Here is a 19,489-nt window from a genome sequence, read left to right as displayed (position 1 = left end):
TACTGATACTATACTCTGCACTTCTTGTGCAGATTTCAGAGTTGGTCCTAGCGGCGTGCTATAGACTTGCTCGGATTTCAGCTACTCGGAGGAGACTTGAGGTATAACTGCATGGCGGCCGCAGTTCTGAAGTCCCCGTCTATTTTTACTTTAGTTGTGTGTTTATTTCCATACAGCTTTATTTTATTTAGATCTTTATTTGTATTATTCTAGAAGCTCGTGCACTTGTGACACCAATTCTGGGATTGTATTTAGACACCGTTGATTTTATGGATTATTTCACTATACTTCAGACTTTACTTCCGTATTTGTTCTTTGATTATTAATAAATTTAAAAATTATTTTAAAAATAGATAATATTATTCTAACGTTGGCTTGCCTAGCAAGTGAAATATTTGGCGCCATCACGGTCCGAAGGTGGGAATTTCGAGCAGTGACAAAAATACATGAAAGGTTACAAGAATGCACCTAAAGGTTACAAATATTAAGTGATGAATTAACTAAGTACATGAACTCAAATGGTTCATCGAATAGGGATGTCTAGGAGTATTCAATGGACATCCACTTTAACATATTCATAACACTCCCCCTTGGATGTCCATCTAAAAGATAATGTGCCTCGTTAAAACCTTACTAGGAAAACCCAGTGAGAAAAAGCCTAGTGAAGGAAAAAGAGTACACATATCTTATAATACGCATTGAGTGTTGCCTCATTAAAAACCTTACCAGGAAAACCCAATTGGGACAAAACCTTGGTTAAGGAAAAAAGAGTGCAGCGCGTATTATACTCCCCCTGATGAAAGCTTTATTTGATATCTCAGAGACGACGCATTCCAATCTTATGTCTCAGCTTATCAAATGTTGATGTTGGCAATGCCTTAGTGAAAAAATCTGCTAGATTGTCACTTGAACGGATTTGTTGAACATCTATCTCACCATTTTGCTGAAGATCGTGTGTGAAAAAGAACTTTGGTGAAATATACTTTGTTCTGTCTCCTTTGATATATCATCATTTAAGTTGAGCTATACAAGCAGCATTGTCTTCATACAATATCGTCGGAATCTTCGTTTTTAAAGAAAGACCACACAACTATTGAATATGTTGAGTCACTGATCTCAACCATACACATTCTCGACTAGCTTCATGAATAGCTATTATCTCTGCATGATTGGAAGATGTAGCAGCTAAATTTTGTTTTGTTTAACACCATGAAATAACTGGACCTCCACAAGTAAATAGATAGCCTGTTTGAGATCGGATTTTATGTGGGTCAGATAAATAACCTACATCTGCATAACCAATCAACTGTGAATCGGATTCATAAGAATAAAATAATCTCATATCAATAGTCCCTCGGTGGTATCTAAAAATATGCTTAACACCATTCCAGTGTCTTGTTGTTGGAAAGGAACTAAATCTTGCTAATAAACTTACTGCAAAAGTTATATCTGGTCAAGTATTATTTGCAATATACATTAGTGCCCCAATTGCACTAAGATATGGAGTTTCATCACCAAGAAGCTCTCCATCATTTTCATGAGGTCGAAATGGATCTTTATTTATATCAAGTGATCTCACAACCATCGGGGTACTCAATGGATGTGCTTTATCCATATAAAAACACTTTAGGATCTTTTCGGTATAAGTTGATTGATGGACAAAAATTTCATCTTTCATATGCTCAATTTGTAGACCAAGACAAAATTTTGTCTTTCCAAGATCTTTCATTTCAAACTCTTTTTTCAAACAGTCTACTTCTTTTGGAAGTTCCCTAGGAGTTCCAATGATATTTAGATCATCAACATACACAACGATTATAACAAATTTAGATCCAGGCCTTCTTATAAATACACAAGGACAAATTGGATCATTCTCATACCCTTCTTTCAACAAATACTTACTCAGGCGATTATACCACGTTCCTCCTGATTGTTTCAATCCATATAAGGATTTTTGAAGTTTTATTGAACAAGTTTCCCGAAACTTTTATTAGTTTCAGGAACTTTGATCCCTTCAGGGATTTTCATATAAATTTCGTTATCTAATGTGCCATACAAATAGGTTGTGACAACATCCATCAGACGTATATCAAGTTTTTCATGGACTACCAAATTTATAAGATACCTGAAAGTGATTGCATCCACCACAAGAGAATATATCTCCATATAATCAATGCCAGGTCTTTGCGAAAATCCTTGCACCACAAGTCGTGCTTTATATCTAATGATTCATTTTTATCATTTTGTTTTCGCACAAAAACCCATTTGTATCCCACTGGCTTTATTCCTTCAGGTGTTCGGACTATAAGTCCGAATACTTTACGTTTTTCAAGTGACGCTAATTCTGCCTGGATAGCATCTTTCTATTTTTGCCAATCATTTCTTTATCTACATTCATCGACAGATCTTGGTTCAAGATCCTCATCTTGTTGCATTATTTCAACACCAACATTATAAGCAAAAATATTGTTAACAATAATATTATTTCGGTTCCACCTTTTTACCGTAGAGACATAACTTATTGAGATCTCTTAATTCTTATTATTTTCAGATACATGGACCTCCTCTGAGGTCTTATCATTTGCTATGTCACAAGTCTCTTTTTGAGAAATTACCTCCATATTATGATCTCCTAGATCATTTGCTCCTTTTCACTTTCGAGAATTTTTATCTTTGGAACCAATTGGTCTACCACGTTTCAAGTGTGGCTTAGACTCATTTGCATTTATAGATTGTCCAACCGGGGCATCAATTCGAATAGGAACATTAGCAGCTGGAATATGTGACTTAGTCACCCTTGGTAGGTTAGTGAATGCATGCAGGTAGTTGATTTACAATATTTTGCAAATAAATTATCTTTTGAATCTCGTGTTCACATTGATTTGTTCGAGGATCTAAATGAGATAGTGATAATGCATTCCAATCTATCTCCTTTTGCAGCTGCTTATTTTCTCCCCCTAATATTGGGTATACTGATTCATCAAAATGACAATTAGTAAATCTTGTCGTAAATAAATCTCCAGTTATAGGTTACAAATATTTTATAATAGAAGGAGATTCATACCCAACATATATCCCCAATCTTCTTTGGGGTCCCATCTTTGTGCGTTGTGATGGAGAAATTGGAACATATATTGCACATCCAAATATTCTAAGATGGAAAATATTTGGCTCATGACCAAAAGCCAATTGTATTGGAGAGACTTTATTATAACTTGTAGGTCTGATCCGCACAAGAGCTGCTGCATGCAAAATAGCATGCCCCATGCCGAAATGGAAAGTTTTGTTCTCATAAGCATTGGTCTAGCAATTAATTGGAGGCATTTGATCAATGATTCCGCTAGATCATTTTGAGTATGAACATGAGCGATTGGATGCTCAATTGTTATCCCAGTTGATATGCAATAATCATTAAAGGTCTGAGACGTATATTCACCAGCATTATCAAGACGAAGTATCTTAATTGCATAATCTGGAGATTGTGCTCTTAATCTTATTAATTGAGCTAGTAACCTCGCAAAGGCCAAATTGTGGGTTGATAACAAGCACACATGTGGCCATCTTGTAGATGCATCTATCAAAATCATATAATATCTGAATGGTCCATATGGAGGGTGTATGGGCCCACATATATCATCCTGTATACGTTCCAAAAATGCAGGAGATTCAACTCCAATTTTAATTACTGATGGTCTAATAATAAGTTTTCCTTGAGAACATACAGCACAAGAGAATTTTTTAGTTTGAAGAATCTTCTGGTTCTTCAATGAATGACCATGTGAATTCTCAATTATTTTGCGCATCATATTATAACCGGGATGGCCCAACCGGTCATGCCAAATAATAAAATCATTAGTAAACTCCTTGTTTACTAATATGGTGTGCGTCGTAGCACTAATATTAGTGTAGTATAATCCGGAGAAAAATGCGAGAGGCTTTTCAAGCACATACTTCTTTTCCGTTTTTATTGAAGTAATATAAAGGTATTCAACCTTTCCTTCATTGGTGGTCTCAATATGATAGCCATTTTGGCGAATATCTTTGAAACTCAACAAGTTTTTTTGAGACCTACTACAATATAATGCATCATTACCAGCCAATATAGTTCCTCCTGGTAGTAATACAGTCGCTCTTCCAGAGCCCTCAATTAATTTTTTACTACCAGATATTGTTATGATATTGGCTTTTTTCATAATTAAATAAGAGAAATATCTCTTATCTTTTAATATGGTGTGCGTCATAGCACTATCCAGAAGACATATTTCTTCTTTATTATTCATACGGCCAACTGAAGACTGGGAAGTTTTCATATTCTTCAAGAAGAAGAAAAAATACATCATAAGTAATATTGAAAAATTTAAAAACAAAAGAGACTACATTTATGAAATTAGATACTGACAACATAAAAAGTTTTATTCAAAACATGAACTTCATAAAAAGAAATACATTTATTCTTATAATTTTTTCCAATAATAAGTCTTCAGTTATGATGCTCAAATAAGTCTCCAACTTCTAAATGAGTAATATCTGCAAGGCCTTCAAAAATATCATCTTTATAGGCAAGGTTTGCTTCAACTTTATCATGATTATTCATAGGCCCCGCCTCAACATCATTTTGAAAGGTCAAGTGAGTGTTAACTTTATTTTGTTTCTCTTTTATAGAGGCTTGATAAAGTTTGACAAAATATTCAGGCGTACGTCAAATTCGTGCCCAATAATTTTTCATACCATATCGGTGGACATTATTACCTTTGCCTTTTAAAGGATTATTCTAAGAACCCTTATTGTTCTCTTGTTTATAACGACCACCATCATGGTGATTATTATTTCGTCCCTTGCCATGCCTACATATATTTATACGACCATGATAATTATTTTGTCTTCTTTCAGACTTTTGATTTATCGCTATCACATTCGCTTCTGGGAATTGAGTCGATTCAGTACTGGGGCGGACTTCATGATTTTTCATTAAAAGGTATCATTATCACACTGCCATTATTATATCATCAATATGGACCATTGGGACCTAAACCCAATGTCTTACACATATGAGACGTGTTAGGCCATTAATATGATGTGACATGAACCCAATATCTTATCATCATGGTGCACCGGGACTTGAACCCGGTGTCTTACCCTCATGGTGCAGTGGGACTTGAACCCACTATCTTATGCTCATATAATATTTATCACAAATTATCTCATTCTCTTTAGAGAATGGAACATAATTTTAGATCGCCACAAATTCAAGTTTTGATAAATTTAATATAGTATAAAACTATCTTACTAAATAGTAGAATTAATCTACATGATAAAAAAAAAATTATAACAAGTAGTATGCCTTAAATATTCTGGGTATAAATATACACATGTCACGAAGGCATATTAATAGTAGTGAATCATTAAAACAATAAATATGTATCATAGTCGTTCCATACAAATTCACCAATTACTTTCAACACACCGATTCATATGTACTATAACTAGTAATCCCGTTCGATTTGCTACATATTACTAATATTTGACATCGTCCAAACTTACGTAAATGTAAATACCGAAGATTCAATAACTAATACCTTTGGATTTAAGCAAAGCTCAGGATATGTTATCATTATTATTCCATTAAAAAAATATCACGCATATCAAGATTACTAGTTTCAAAGATCAAAGAATTTTAAATCAGATGTTATACCTAACAATAAACTGACTTCCTCCTAATATTTCACAAGGTTCTTTCAATATCATGTCAAAGTAATGATAGCATGCTTTCCTATTTCATAAGGTTAAACTTAGAACAAGCTGGCATGACAATTTAAATTAAAGCTTACTGTTTTTTTTATTATACCAAGTCATGTATATCCAAAGCAAAGTCATGCATGTAGTGATTTATATAATTCAAATACGGTAGAAGCAAATGGATGTGTACCTGAATTTGTAAGAAAATTGACTAACCCTTTAGGAAGAAGATAATACCCGGTTGGAGTAAATATTTCAATTGGTTAGAATAATCGTGCTGATAACGTGTTAAGAAATGAGAGCAAAATAGAATAATATAGTAATAGAGACAAGATGTATATGAGTAGAGTGTAGAAATTATCTTATTCAAGTGTGTTTCTTCTATATACTTCATAGGATAAAGAACACCTTATTTATAGAATATAAGATACATTAAAGTTTACAAGAATATACCTAGGTATTACAAATATTAAGTGATAAATTAACTAGACACATAGAACTCAAATAGTTTATGCAACAGGGATGTCCCTTAACATGTTCATAACACTTTTACCATATTTGAGACTTGAGAGGTTTTGAACCATAGGCTAAAATACCAACGGATTTTACAACCCCCATCCCCCCGCCTCTTACCTCCCCCGCCCCCCAAAACCCACATTCTCCTTCACTGTCTTTTACCTCTGTTATTTCAATTTTCACCACCATTGCCATTTTTGAAGTGCCCCAAAAAAACCCATTATTTTCTTCTTCTTCTTTTTTTTTCGTTTTTTTTTTCTTTCTCTCTCTCTGTAATGCTCCTTCTCAGTTCTCATCTGATATATACTAAATCTATACATGCCCTTCTTATGTGACTGATAATCTATTGAAATTACTGGGAAAAATCCAATCTTTCTTTCCTCCATAGTTTCAGGTGAATCTCTGATGCTACCCCTTTTCTTGAGCTTGCTTATTTTTTACTTAGATGTATATATTTTGACTTGTTATTGCAACTATATGATAAAAGAATCGATTTTTTGTGTACCCTTTTGAATTCCAATCCCATGGGTATGAATATTAAAGGTAACCCCCCCCCCCCCCCAAAAAAAAAAAAATTGAAGACAATTTTAGTTGATTTGTAACTTGTTTAGTTTTACTATATTGGAGTTTTCCGAAGGGTGTGTTTTTGGGTATTTGGAATTTGATTATAAAGAGTGAAAAATGTGTGAATGGTTATTAGACTTGCAATTTTAATACTTCTCTTCAATCCAGTAGCTAGATTTTGGTCTTCTTTTATAACCGTAGTGCGCGGGCCAGTTTGCGTCCACCTCGACTAATTCAACAGGTACATGCTACCTCACACATGCACAGATATCGGCTAACTCTGTCCACCAAGGCATCACCTAGTGTTTTTGCTTGGTCTTGGTTTTCTTTAGTTTATCTATTAGGGCATTGTAAATAAATACATCCTTTTCAACTGTCGAAAGAAGGAAGTTCACTTTTAGTGACTAGAGATTGACTAGTTTATTTAATTGACTTAAAGATCTTTCTTTATATTTTACTAGTTAAGGCGTTCGATCATCTGTCGGTGAGGTCGATGGAAGAGAAATGAATGAGATGTTTAATTGACTTGTTGCTTGTGTAAATGGTTATTAGACTTGCAAGTTTGCATGTAAGCTAGATTTTGGTATTGATGTTGCTTCGTTTCTATATTAGCACTTCATAAATAAACATAAGTAAGATTAAGAGAGATGAATGAGATATGTTTATTTGATTTAGTTTTTATGTTTTTTCCTTATTCAGTTGAAATTGATATGTTTACTAGACTTGCAATCTTGTCTTGTTCTTCCCTTCAATGTAGGCCTATTTATGTGAGCTCGATTATTGTGTCATGACCTACTGTCAAGTGTTCATCTAAGTGAATGATTTCTGAGGATAAGTTTAAGGAATACTAATAGTTTGGACATGGGCCAGAAGTGGTGCCTATGAAATACTCTAACTTAGTTATTTGAGCTATGTATTAGTGTATTGTACTTAGGGTGTATGATGTTTTCTGTTGTCGATTGTAGGATATAATGGTGAAAAAGGTTAAGAGAAAGGGCAAAGGTGGTTTGAAGGAGAAGCGGAATCCAGTGGCATCTCCAAATCTTGTTGCTCAACAAGACACTCAAAAAGTTAATACCCCCGAGGATGGAGTTACAGCTGTGAATGATAAAAAAATATGCGACCATATTGATAAGGGTATTGATGTGGAGAAAGTTTCTGCTAAACTTGGCTCTTCAGGACCTGTTAGGTGTGAAGATTGTAGGGAAGGAGCGGTTAATAGACGGGCTGGGAAAGGAAAAGGTAAACATGGAAAAAAGAAGGGAGGTGGAGAATCAAAGTCAGATTCCAAAGCCATTTGGATCTGTTTAGAGTGTGGTCATTTCTCGTGCGGAGGTGTTGGATTTCCAACTACTCCTCAGAGCCATGCAGTTCGGCATGCAAGACAGTACCGCCACTCATTGGCAGTACAGTTTGAAAATCCTCAGCTGCGCTGGTGTTTCCCGTGCAATAGACTAATTCCTGCCGAAAAGATAGAGGAGAGCACTGAACAAAAATATGTATTACAGGACATTGTGAAGATGATTAAAGGGCGGTCGTCTGAAGAGCCTAGTCTTGATGTTGAGGATGTTTGGTTTGGGACGGGGAGTATCACGAGTGGGATCAAGTCGGAAGCTAGTGTTGAAATTGGTGCCTACGGAAAAAGTGGTTATGTTGTTAGGGGATTGCTTAATTTAGGAAATACTTGTTTTTTTAATTCTATAATTCAAAACCTACTTGCAATGAATAGATTACGGGATTACTTTCTTGAAATGGACGATTGTGCTGGTCCTCTTACTGCTTCTTTTACGAAGCTCTTTGCTGAGACGAGTCCTGAGGATACCTTAAGAAATGCTATAAATCCAAAAACTTTCTTTGGTTCCTTGTGTGCGAAGGCTCCACAGTTTAGGGGATATCAACAGCACGACAGTCACGAGTTGCTTCATTGTTTGCTTGACGGTTTGTGTACTGAGGAATTGACTGCAAGAAAGAAACTCAAGTGTTCACAGGATGATGGCAAATCTCCTCCTACTTTTGTTGATGCCATCTTTGGGGGTCGACTCTCTAGTACTGTTACTTGTCTGGAGTGTGGACACTCTTCATTAGTATATGAGCCATTCTTGGATCTCTCGTTGCCGGTTCCCACTAAGAAGCCTCCACCTAAAAAGACTCAGCCAGTTTCCCGTGCGAAGAAATCAAAACATCCTCCAAAGAGAAGTGGAAGAGTCCGCCCCAAGATTAGCAGAGACGCAGCTTCTCTTAATGCTCAAAGTGCTCAAGAAAGCACTTCGATGCAGTCTAGTGCGCCAATCACTGAAAGAACAACAGTTCCTTCTGATGGTGCATTGCTAGATTGCGTTGATGCTAGTGATGTTGCTGATAATATGGGCTTAACTTCACATAATCTATCTTCCTCTCTGAAGTCCAATAATGAAAAAAATGTTGACGGAGAGTCGACTTCAATGGACAATTTTACATGGTTGGATTATCTTGATCAAGATAGCCCGCCTAATGGTAATGACATCGCTTCTCAAGTAACTTCTCCTGATCTATCTTCCTCTCAGAATGGTATTACTGGACAGTTGAATTCAGTGGACAACTTTACATGTTCGACTAATCTTGATCAAGATATTCTGCCCAAGGGTGATGACATCGCATCACAAAATGATGATATTCTAACTAATCAGGGTTGTGGAACTGAATATGCTGTTCAACCTAATGTCTCCTTGCAAATTAATCAGGGTTGTGGAGAGGAAGCTTGTTCTCCAGATGATTCGATTTGCTTGGACGATCAAGGACGATCTAGGTCACCAAACTGCAATATAGCTTCTCAATTTTGTGAAGAAGCACCAGTTAAAGACTGTGATGCTAGTGAAGTTGCGCGTAACTCAGCATCAAACAGCCAGGTCTTCTCAGCGGATTCAAATCTTGGAAAAGATTCATCAACAAGGCTTTGGGAAGATGAAGTCCCATTACAGGTACAAGATTCAGAAATTCTGTTGCTTCCTTATAAGGAAGAGACCTCAGCTACCAGTGACGTACCAAAAGCAGAAGGCGAGGTGTCCTATGATGCTGTTGTCCGTGAACAAGATTTTACGGACTTTGATGGTTTCGGCGGCCTATTCAATGAACCTGAGCCGGTTGCAGGGCCTGCTGAAAAGCCTTTACTAAATGGTCCTGCTTCTACGTCAAATGGATTTGGAGAAGCTAGCTCTGCTGTTGGAAATAGCACTGAGTCTGATCCAGATGAGGTTGATAATACTGATGCTCCAGTGTCTGTGGAGAGTTGTTTGGCTTGTTTCACAAAGCCTGAGCTTCTATCTAAAATTGAACATGCTTGGCAATGTGAAAACTGTGCAAAACTTCTACGACAACAGAGGATGAGACTGAACAAGAAATTGCTGAAACCTAGATCAGGCGATCTGGAGAATGCGCCAAAGGACAGTAATCCAAGGGATATTGAACTGAGAACCACTAACGGAAGTGCTGTGAAAGGTGTGTCAGATGCTTTTGATGACGGGTTGGTGTACCAAAATAGAACAAATGGCTACTCAAGTCAAGATGAAGCTTGTAGTGTAGTAAATCGCGATAATAGAGTTAAGTTGTACGAACCTGAATCTGAAGAAAGTGAAAATGAAACGGACTCTAAAGGTGTCAAAGTGGAAAGAGATGCAACTAAAAGGATACTCATTGATAAAGTCCCTCCAATTTTGACTGTTCATCTAAAGAGGTTCAGCCAAGATTCTCGAGGACGCTTAAGTAAGCTCAGTGGCCATGTGAATTTCAGAGATACTATTGATATCAAAACATTTATTGATCCCAGGTGTGTTAATTTTCCTTCCTTTGAAAGGTCAGTTAAAACCAGATTTTTTGGCTGTCTTCACTAAATTGAGTTTCGAGTAATTCTGTTCATCTTGTAATAAAAACCTGCAATAGATTATTCAAAACTGATGAAATCCATGTCAGTTAAGCGGACTCTTTAAACATAATAAGCTTTTGGAGATGAGAAATGATTGTGTAATGTAATATTGTCTCCTTCCAATTAGAGAAAGCTTGACCTTAGACTGAAGAAATAACTATCATATCGAGATTTATGGAGAAACAGAGTTGTCGCCTTCTTCTCTGTTTGAGATTATTTGTATTCAAGTTCATTAAAGCGGATGAAAATAACAAAAGAAGCAGGAGCACGAGTCATTGAACTTTCAAAGTTATTAAATAAAATAGTTCATTGGAGATTTCCAGCAAGTATAGCTTAAAGCATGTGATGGTAAGATTGGTGTAGTCTTGTAGACTAAATTAATGATGTTCCTTTATCATAAGTATGGATGCATACATTTTTCTATGTTATAAATATTTGATTTTGGGTTGCACATAATTGGCTTGGCGCTTTAGTTAATAAAATATCTCAATTATTAGTATCTTAGAGTACTAACAAATAACAATTACGTCTCTGCATCCCAAAATTCCAAATTTATCATGTCATTCTCATCTCGTCACATTCTTATTTTGTATATGGTCATGAATTCCATTTTTAGGATTATTCCTAATGCCTTAAATTCACCTCTCCCTGTGTCTTCATAGGCTCATTTTCCTAATCATTGTAGTAAGGATCAGATCCTTTGTTCTGACATCAGATTACCTCCGCTCAACCAAATTGGGATGTTGTCAAAGTTAGTCTCTGTATTATGTCTTGGATAGGAAATTATTTTATTAAAACAAAAGGGGTAGCTCAAGTGGAAAGCACCTCTACCTCCAACGTTAGGGTTGCGAGTTCGAGTCACCAAGGCGAGCAAATTAGCATTTCAAAAAAAAAAGGAAATGATTTTATTATGTGAGTTCTAAAACTTTGTTAGCCAGAGTGCTGATTTCAGGATTATGTGAGTTCATGTATCACTTAATGTTTCGTTGATGGCTTTAAATAACAGGAAAATAGTACAAAGAAAAGGAGTATCACCGTCAATTAATTTTTATCAGCATCATGGCTGTGTGTACAGATTAAGAGGCTTCGGAAATGCTTTTGGAACTTGTTTATGTTAGGGCTTGAGAACAATATTGTAGCTTTTAGAGGATCCTGTCCAAATAATAAATCTTGTCAACTAGAGAACAGAAACATTTATTTATCTTTTTTTGGGTATTTTAACTTCCAGAATAAACTCAAAAAGGTAGCAACTAGTGTCTGATCATGATGAAAAGTAACAGCTAATGTTTAGTATTATAATTTAAGAAAAGTTTGGTACCTCGACATGGTCAAATGGACTGTCTGCTAAACCTGCCAGTAGCCTGTCTAAATAGTCAAAGGATCTTATTAATTTGTGCCTCGGGATTTCTGAAATTTGTTCTCATTTTTTACTTTCTAAAGAACTGCTGAAAACACCATCAACTGCTTCTTCCTGTTATGCGTAAGCATATTGGGGTCAAATATCATTTTAAGAGGGCCGCACACTTTTTATCGTGGATTGGCAGTCGTTTCCAGTCCTTTGAATTATTGAATTTCTTGCTCCTCTCCGTGACGTGCCTTCGGTTTTATCCATGCAAGATAGTGTTACTGTCCGTTTTTTGCTTGACAGTTTAGAAACTGTTCTCCCGATTGGTTCTAGTCCATCTTTGATCTTAGAAGTTCTTTTTTTTGGGTGGTGGGTTCTAAGTAAGGTCTTCTGATTTCAGGAGTATTATTTACCCTTGGATTTGTATAAAAGTATTTTGGAACATCTTTGAAACTAATTTGACATGGAAACACAAGCAAACTTGTATCTGTTTACCCCTCTGGGGGCGGACGCCGGGGAAGCCATAGTTTTTTTTCTTTTGATTAGTTAAGCTAGAAAATTGTCTCTGAATCTCAGCTCTAATATGTTCCATCAGCTTATTTTTCACCTTTTTTAATTTTATATTGAAGCACTTGATATGATTGATGTTTCTGCATGGAACTTGTTATCCAAGTGATACGAACATCTTAATTGATATTCCAGTGCTTTGGTTTTCATTTTGCACTATCTGTCACTGGTTTGAAGTTAGTGTTCCGTGAGTGTGTAGCGAACCTGATGTTGGAGAGGATTCACCAAAAACGGTTGTAAAATATGAAATTATTGGTGGATCTTTATCTATCCTTTGTTGGATCTTTATCTATTCTTTAGTGTATTTTCGTATTTCTAGACTTCTATTATTATTATTTGTTGTTGTCTTTGCTTCGGCTTCTGATTGCACTACCTAGTTGTTTGTTTTGTGTTTTCGCTTGGTTTTCTGATTGGTTTGCTTGTCATTGCCCCTTCCTTTTAACTTTCTTGAGCCAAGGGTCTACCGAAAACAGCCTCTCTACCTTTTAAAGGTAAGGGTAAGGTTTGCGTACATACTACCCTCCTCAAACTCCACTTAAATACACTGGTTTTGTTGTTGTAGTTGGCTATGAACTCTTTAGTCTTATTCAAATGCTTATTTGGTTTATTGCTGATTAACCCATTTTAAAGATTGATTTGTCCATTAAAGAAAGAGTATATTGATATCCGTAAAATTGATGATGTTAGGTATTTTTTGTGCTGTGAAACCAGAAAAGAGAAAAAGAAAGACTTTTGAAACCAAGTCGGCGAGACTCAATTGAAAACGTGTAATAGTATTTTTTGCAAGGGTGCATATTATTTCCAGGACCGAGTAGGTCAAGTCTCTTTTGCAAAATGTTGTCTGCCTGCAGTTGTCTGATAATGAAATGATGTAACTGCAGGTGCCTGCAGAAGGAGGTTTACAAATACCGGCTTGTGGGTGTCGTAGAACATTCAGGGACTATGAGGGGAGGTCACTATGTTGCATATGTTAGAGGCGGCCCAAAGATCGCTGGGAAAGACAAGGACGCGGAAGATTATGTGTGGTATTATGCCAGTGATGCCTACGTACGAGAGGTCTCATTGGAAGAAGTTCTTCGGAGTGAAGCCTATATTTTGTTCTATGAAGAAATTTGACACGAATTTCTTCGCAATTTTTTTGACATCAAAATGCTCGGGGTTCAGTTGATCACCCTACAGGTTCGCATATTAGAAACAAATACGTATACACAACGAGAAGGGGTTGAAGGTAGAAAGGTGAGTTGTATTACTACAATCATAGAGTATTAACACCCATTTTTTGTTATTTTTCAAATTTCAAAATGCCATTACTTAAAGATGTACATGTTGAAAAATGCATGTAGAGAAAGAGTTCAATTCTTTGTTATGCAAAAAAAGCAATCCTTATTTACCAGCATGGGGTGGTAAGTTTATGCTTATTAATTTCTTTTCTTATTTTTGTATCAATTGTTTACCAAAATGTACATGTTGGAAAATGATGAGTTTGACTGTACATTGTCATTCAACATTTTTCCTTTAGTGGGAAAAGTTAAAATTGGCCCATGAACTTTGTGAATGTTATTTGGCGAAGTGCACAAACAGCCATTCTTAGGGCTATTATTAAGGGATTAGCTAGTATTTATTTTATCCTGAAATTTTGAACTAAAAATCTTAATTTTAGGATAATTTACGATATTTATGTTCCAAAAATTGAATTGAAAAACTGAAATTCAGAACGTATTGGTTAATTTCTAAATAAAAGCTCTTTAGAGTGGCTACCCGGTGTTATTTCTACAGTGTTGTCCATGCTTATCTAAAAAGTTTGCTAAAATCTGAAAGACAGATAATATGTATGGAATATATTTTATATTTACATCAATCTAATAAACACATAATACATATAGTTACATACACTATTATTACTAAATTATAATTTTTAATACATATTTCAATCATGATAAATTAGTACTATTTGAGGTAACTATTGAGTAATAATAAAATTTAATAGTATTTTGAGCATCCTCTTTGGTTAGTATGTCTGCCTATATTTTGTACCTTGTGGTTACTTTGGTAAGTTTCAAGACAGAGAGGATGAAATTCAGGAAAATAAAAGAATCTTTTAGGCAATGTTCCAAAGACATACATCCAAAGATTAAATAGTAGCATACAAAAAGAAACAAATAATAATATAATATCATCTGTCCAAGAAAACATTCATTCAGTTCATCACTTTCAACAATTCAAAGTCCTTAAAATCTCAAACACCAAAAAGAAAAAGCATACCCACAAAAAGAACACAACAAAAGAAAAAGGAAACAGCTAAAAGAACACATAAAAAAAGAAAAAGAAAAAAGAAACCACCTTCTTGTTAATTCTTCATTCTGCCTTTTTATATTCCGCAATCTAAGTTTATAGGTTCAACTAATTTGGATTTGCACCGCGCATGATTCACCTTAATGCATTACAACAATAACAATATTATTCTCAGTATGATCTTATAAGTGGGGTTTGGGGAGAGTAACATATACACAAATCTTATCTCTATCTTGTAACTGTAGAGAGTCTATTTTCGATAGACTCTCGGCTTAAGGAAAACAAAATCCGGACATTAGTAAAAAGGAAATACAATAGTGAAAAAGTCATTAAAAAAACACTAGCAATAACAATATAATAAAAAAATCAAAGGAAAAAAAATAACGGATAGCAGTAAAAATCTAAGAAGATTTGCACTGCCCATAGCTCACGAAAGAGAGAACTTTGTTTTGCGTTTTTTTAGCTTTTAGTAATGGAATTCGAAACCTCTAATCAAAACCGAAGAATACTATCCATGTCACAACATTGTGTGATGGACCTTATTAATTATACTTAGTTCCCATTCCTCCATTTGATTCTTTCTGCTTCAGTCCTTTTGTCCACACTGTACCATAAAATTGCCATTTCCTTTTTTGCCCTTTCTTTAACAAAAACCCCAACTTGTCACTCTCAAAATTCCCACTCTCAAACCCCACCAAAAAAGAAAAAAGAACCCCAACAAAACCCATAAATTTTCTTGAACTTTTAGCTTCATATCAATGGCAAAACCACCATTTCAAGTGGTGTTTTTGTTCATATATTTTTCATTTTGCACCCAAATAGTTAAAGTAAAAGCAACATGGTGTGTAACAAGAAGTGATGCAAGTGAAACAGCTTTACAAAATGCATTAGATTATGCTTGTAGTTCTGGTGCAGATTGTGTTACTCTTTTGGAAAATGGGCTTTGTTTTCTTCCTAATACAATTCAAGCGCATGCTTCTTATGCATTTAATAGTTATTATCAGCGCAGAAATAGAGCCCCTGGTTCTTGTGAATTTGCTGGCACTGCCACCATTGCCAAAACTGATCCAAGTAAATCTTCTATTCTTTTTTTTTTCATTTTCTTTTTCACTTTCTTGTTATCTTGCAAATGAATACTCCGTCAGTTCCATTTTACGTTACACTATTACTATTTCAGGAGTCAAAGAAGTTTTTCTCACCATGATTTTCTTAAATATTTTGTTGTTGTTGTTGTTGGTTTTCTTAAATATTTTATAAATACTTTTTATATAGTTTTTCATATATATGAATTTTATTTCAAAAAAGTACAAAAATTTAAATGATTTGACCCTTATGATGGATAAAAAAAAATGATCAGGGTCAGACCAAAATGGTCTATTCTATTCGGTCTTGCGCTATATTTCTGCAATTTTTCGGTCTTACCCTATATTTTTTGCAAAAGTTTGTTTCTACAAGTTGAAGCCTAGAACCCATAACCTCCTTGTCATATGACATTAAATTTATCACCTACGTCAAAACTTCCTTCTATATATGCATCAAAGATCAGTTATTTATGGGTTGAGAAGTGATTGTTTATTTTATTTTATTTTATTTGTGTAATGTAGGTTATGGATCTTGTGTTTATCCAGCATCTCCAAGGTATGAACTTTAACGTTCTCTGTACAATGCTTTGCCTTTTCTGTGTAATTCTTGATATTTTTGATGCTGTACATTTTTCTAGTTATTTTTAACTTTTGTTTTTAAAATTTCTTGAAAGTGGTCCTAATATAATATATATAAAGAAGAAGAGAGAAGAAACTTGTAGACAGCAAAGAATCTCTAGAACACTTGTGATTAGTAGGATTATTATATTGTAATCTCTTTGCAGATGGTGTTTGTTCTTCTGCTTTGACTACTAAAAGAATGTCCAAATATTCTCTATATTTGGAAAGTAAAACTACAAAAAGAAAATCTCTTAGAAAAAGAGCAAAATATATAAATTTCCTTTTTTATTCTTTTAACTCTTTGAATGCATGGGGTAGGACCGTAGGACTATTTTGGCGTTTGTTTTGCTGCTAAACCTCTTTTAGTTTTGAACCATTCAATGGTCCTTGTTTTATATGGATAGTCTAAAAAAAGCTGCAAAAGCCAGCTAAGCTATCTGGCGACAATAGTCATCTCGAGCAGAGCATTTTGATTTTGACTATACATTTTTAACTGTGTATGGAGTTTAATTACACAATGTATGGATTTCACTAATATACATTGTGTAATTACGTATATTATTAATGTAATTTAACGTGCAGGTTATTGATCTAATTTATTTTCAGTTATCTTTTAAGAGGTCGTTTGATTCGAAAACAAGTTATGCTGGGATTAGTCATATTAGGATTAGTTATGTATTGTTGGGATTAGATATCCTTATATTATTTTTTATTGATTGTTTGATATGTTGTATTAATCCTGAGATTGTCAATTTTACCGCTTTATCCTGGGATTACTATTTCATCCTCTGGCAGGTATAAGTTTACCCGCTACTAATTTTAATCCTGGAATAACTTATCCCAGAATTAATAACCAAACAAGGGGTAAGGTGATACTAAATTTTTATCGCAATAATATTTTTACTTATCCATCATACCAAACGTCTCCTAAGTGACTTCATAGTGTATGCATCATATATGTGCAGAAAATAAGTATAGATCAACTTAGATATGTATTTTAGTAACCTACGTCTAAATTTTGAGTCTAAATTTTGAATCCGCCACTGTATGGAACGCTAGTTAGTAGCTTGCTGATGCATCAATCAATCTGCTAGTATCTGTATTAAAGATCATTTGCTCTTTCAAATCAAACATGTATATGGACAAGTTATGATTATCATGTATGCTATTATTCGTGTCAATTCTGTTGTACAAAATTGGCATTCTGATCTTAAATGCAAACTTGGATTCTGTAATATTTCAGCACTGCTGGTGGCTCTACTACTCCGAGCACCCGTGGTGGTGGCACGGATGGAGGGACGACGACACCAATCACGACGCCAACTCTTTATCCGCCACCACCAGGGGCTGCAAATCCTTTCAATGGCAATGGAGGAACAACACCGCGCGTTGGACCTGATATTCCTGACTCGGAGGAATCTAAAGCTTCTCCCAAGTGTTCAAATTTAGTTCCTGCATCTTTGATGCTTCTCTTCATTCATATTTTTCAACCATTGTAGGCATTTCTAGTAGAGTAAAGCCACACTTTATGCTAGTTTTGAAGACTAGGACAATACAATTTTGGTTAGAAAATGGAAGTTTTCATTTTGTTATTATGAAAACTTCAGCCCATTAGAGTAACATCTGGTCTTTATTAATATCAATTGTCTTGGCATGTCGATAACAAGGTTGGGTCCTACCCGACAGCGTTGATCTAGTGGTATGAGCGCAACATGTGATGTGTGAATTAGGCGTACGTCATGAGTTTGAACTCTGCGGCAGACAAAAACCTGACCTTTTAAATGGAGAATGGTTCATTATTCACCCAGTTTCGAATGTGAGCAACTGGCCTTTGAGAATTTCTTGGTTATAAAAAAGACAAGGCTATGTTCCTTTTGATGTTAAAACCATTTCATTTGTTAGCATGTCCAAGTTCTACCATTCTGTGTTTATACTTTGCATACCCATTTCATTTAGTTTATACTTTGCATTTCACTTCATATTGATAATTGGGTCACAGTGTAATGATTTTGACTGTTTTTCTTTTGATTATATTTCTATTTTTGTTCTTTGGTGCGAAGGGAGCCGTGACGTAATCGGTAAAGTTATTGCCATGTGATCAGGAGGTCACGGCATTCGAGCCATAGAAATAGCCTCTTGCAGAAATGCAGGGTAAGGTTGCGTACAATAGACTCTTGTGGTCCAATCCTTTTCCGAACCCCGCGCATAGCGGGAGCTTAGTGTGTTGAGCTGCTTTTTTTGGGAGGAGAAAGGTCCAAAATCGCCCCTCTAGTATATAGTTTAAGTTTGTCTCCCGTTATACTTTTCGTTCAGATCCATCCCTACCGTTGACAAACTTTCTAGAATTGCCCTTAACCCTAACGGATCTACACCGTAGCACCCAATCCCTCTATTAATTTGTCCACATCAGTTGCCATATCAACAGGTCCCACGTTAAAATTAACCTCATCATCACACACTCATTTGTAGATCCCTCTATTAATTTGTTTCTTGCTCTCCAAAATATAAAGATTACCCTCATTTGCCCATGAGTTTTTAGCCATTAGCCATTTTCCCCACTTTGAGATATGGAAAAAAAATTCTTTTAAAATTTCAGGAATCTTCTCCACCCCATATTTTTTCTTTCTCTTCAAACGCACTCCACATCGCCAGAAAACTCCCATGAACAGAAAAATTTTAATGGTGATAAAGTAAATATGAACCAACCAACAAAAAGAACAAATAAAATCCCAAAACCACCATTAAAGCACCATGTAAGCTTATAGCCATCCGCCACAACTAAAATCGAGCCGCTGCCGAACTCCACCACCAGAATATTCTAGTAGCGACATCCCCAAACAAATCGTCATAGCCAATAGCCCCATTTTC

General features: G+C 35.3%; 2 protein-coding genes across 3 annotated transcripts; both read left to right on the top strand.

Moving 5' to 3' along the window:
• Positions 1 to 6,276: 6,276 nt before the first annotated feature.
• Positions 6,277 to 14,168, top strand: LOC107807819 (ubiquitin carboxyl-terminal hydrolase 2-like). Of its 2 annotated transcripts, none has more exons than XM_075229282.1 (3): positions 6,277 to 6,646; positions 7,782 to 10,618; positions 13,508 to 14,168. In XM_075229282.1, the coding sequence occupies exons 2-3, from the start codon at positions 7,788 to 7,790 to the stop codon at positions 13,740 to 13,742; spliced, it is 3,066 nt and encodes a 1,021-aa protein (XP_075085383.1). In that variant the 5' UTR covers positions 6,277 to 6,646; positions 7,782 to 7,787; the 3' UTR covers positions 13,743 to 14,168. The 2 variants fall into 2 exon arrangements, with proteins under 2 accessions (XP_075085383.1, XP_075085382.1); XM_075229281.1 differs by having other exon boundaries at positions 6,321 to 6,646; positions 7,782 to 10,645.
• Positions 14,169 to 14,623: 455 nt separating this feature from the next.
• LOC107807818 (uncharacterized) lies at positions 14,624 to 18,223 on the top strand. The gene is made up of 3 exons (XM_016632252.2): positions 14,624 to 15,989; positions 16,523 to 16,556; positions 17,865 to 18,223. Exons 1-3 carry the CDS (start codon positions 15,677 to 15,679, stop codon positions 18,118 to 18,120), a joined length of 603 nt encoding a protein of 200 aa, XP_016487738.1. The 5' UTR covers positions 14,624 to 15,676; the 3' UTR covers positions 18,121 to 18,223.
• The last annotated feature ends 1,266 nt before the right edge of the window (positions 18,224 to 19,489 follow it).

Source organism: Nicotiana tabacum, chromosome 14, assembly GCF_000715075.1.
Source record: "Nicotiana tabacum cultivar K326 chromosome 14, ASM71507v2, whole genome shotgun sequence".
Lineage (NCBI taxonomy): Eukaryota > Viridiplantae > Streptophyta > Magnoliopsida > Solanales > Solanaceae > Nicotiana > Nicotiana tabacum.
The sequence above is the reverse complement of the archived record's forward strand: the minus strand, read 5'-3'. Positions and strand labels throughout refer to the sequence as shown.

Excerpts from the sequence above, each read along its gene's own strand:
- LOC107807819 (XM_075229281.1), top strand. The coding sequence starts at position 7,788 with ATGGTGAAAAAGGTTAAGAGAAAGGGCAAAGGTGGTTTGAAGGAGAAG. Across the intron at positions 10,646-13,507 it reads AATTTTCCTTCCTTTGAAAG|GTGCCTGCAGAAGGAGGTTT; the intron begins GTCAGTTAAAAC and ends ATGTAACTGCAG.
- LOC107807818 (XM_016632252.2), top strand. The coding sequence starts at position 15,677 with ATGGCAAAACCACCATTTCAAGTGGTGTTTTTGTTCATATATTTTTCA. Across the intron at positions 15,990-16,522 it reads CATTGCCAAAACTGATCCAA|GTTATGGATCTTGTGTTTAT; the intron begins GTAAATCTTCTA and ends TGTGTAATGTAG. Across the intron at positions 16,557-17,864 it reads GTTTATCCAGCATCTCCAAG|CACTGCTGGTGGCTCTACTA; the intron begins GTATGAACTTTA and ends GTAATATTTCAG.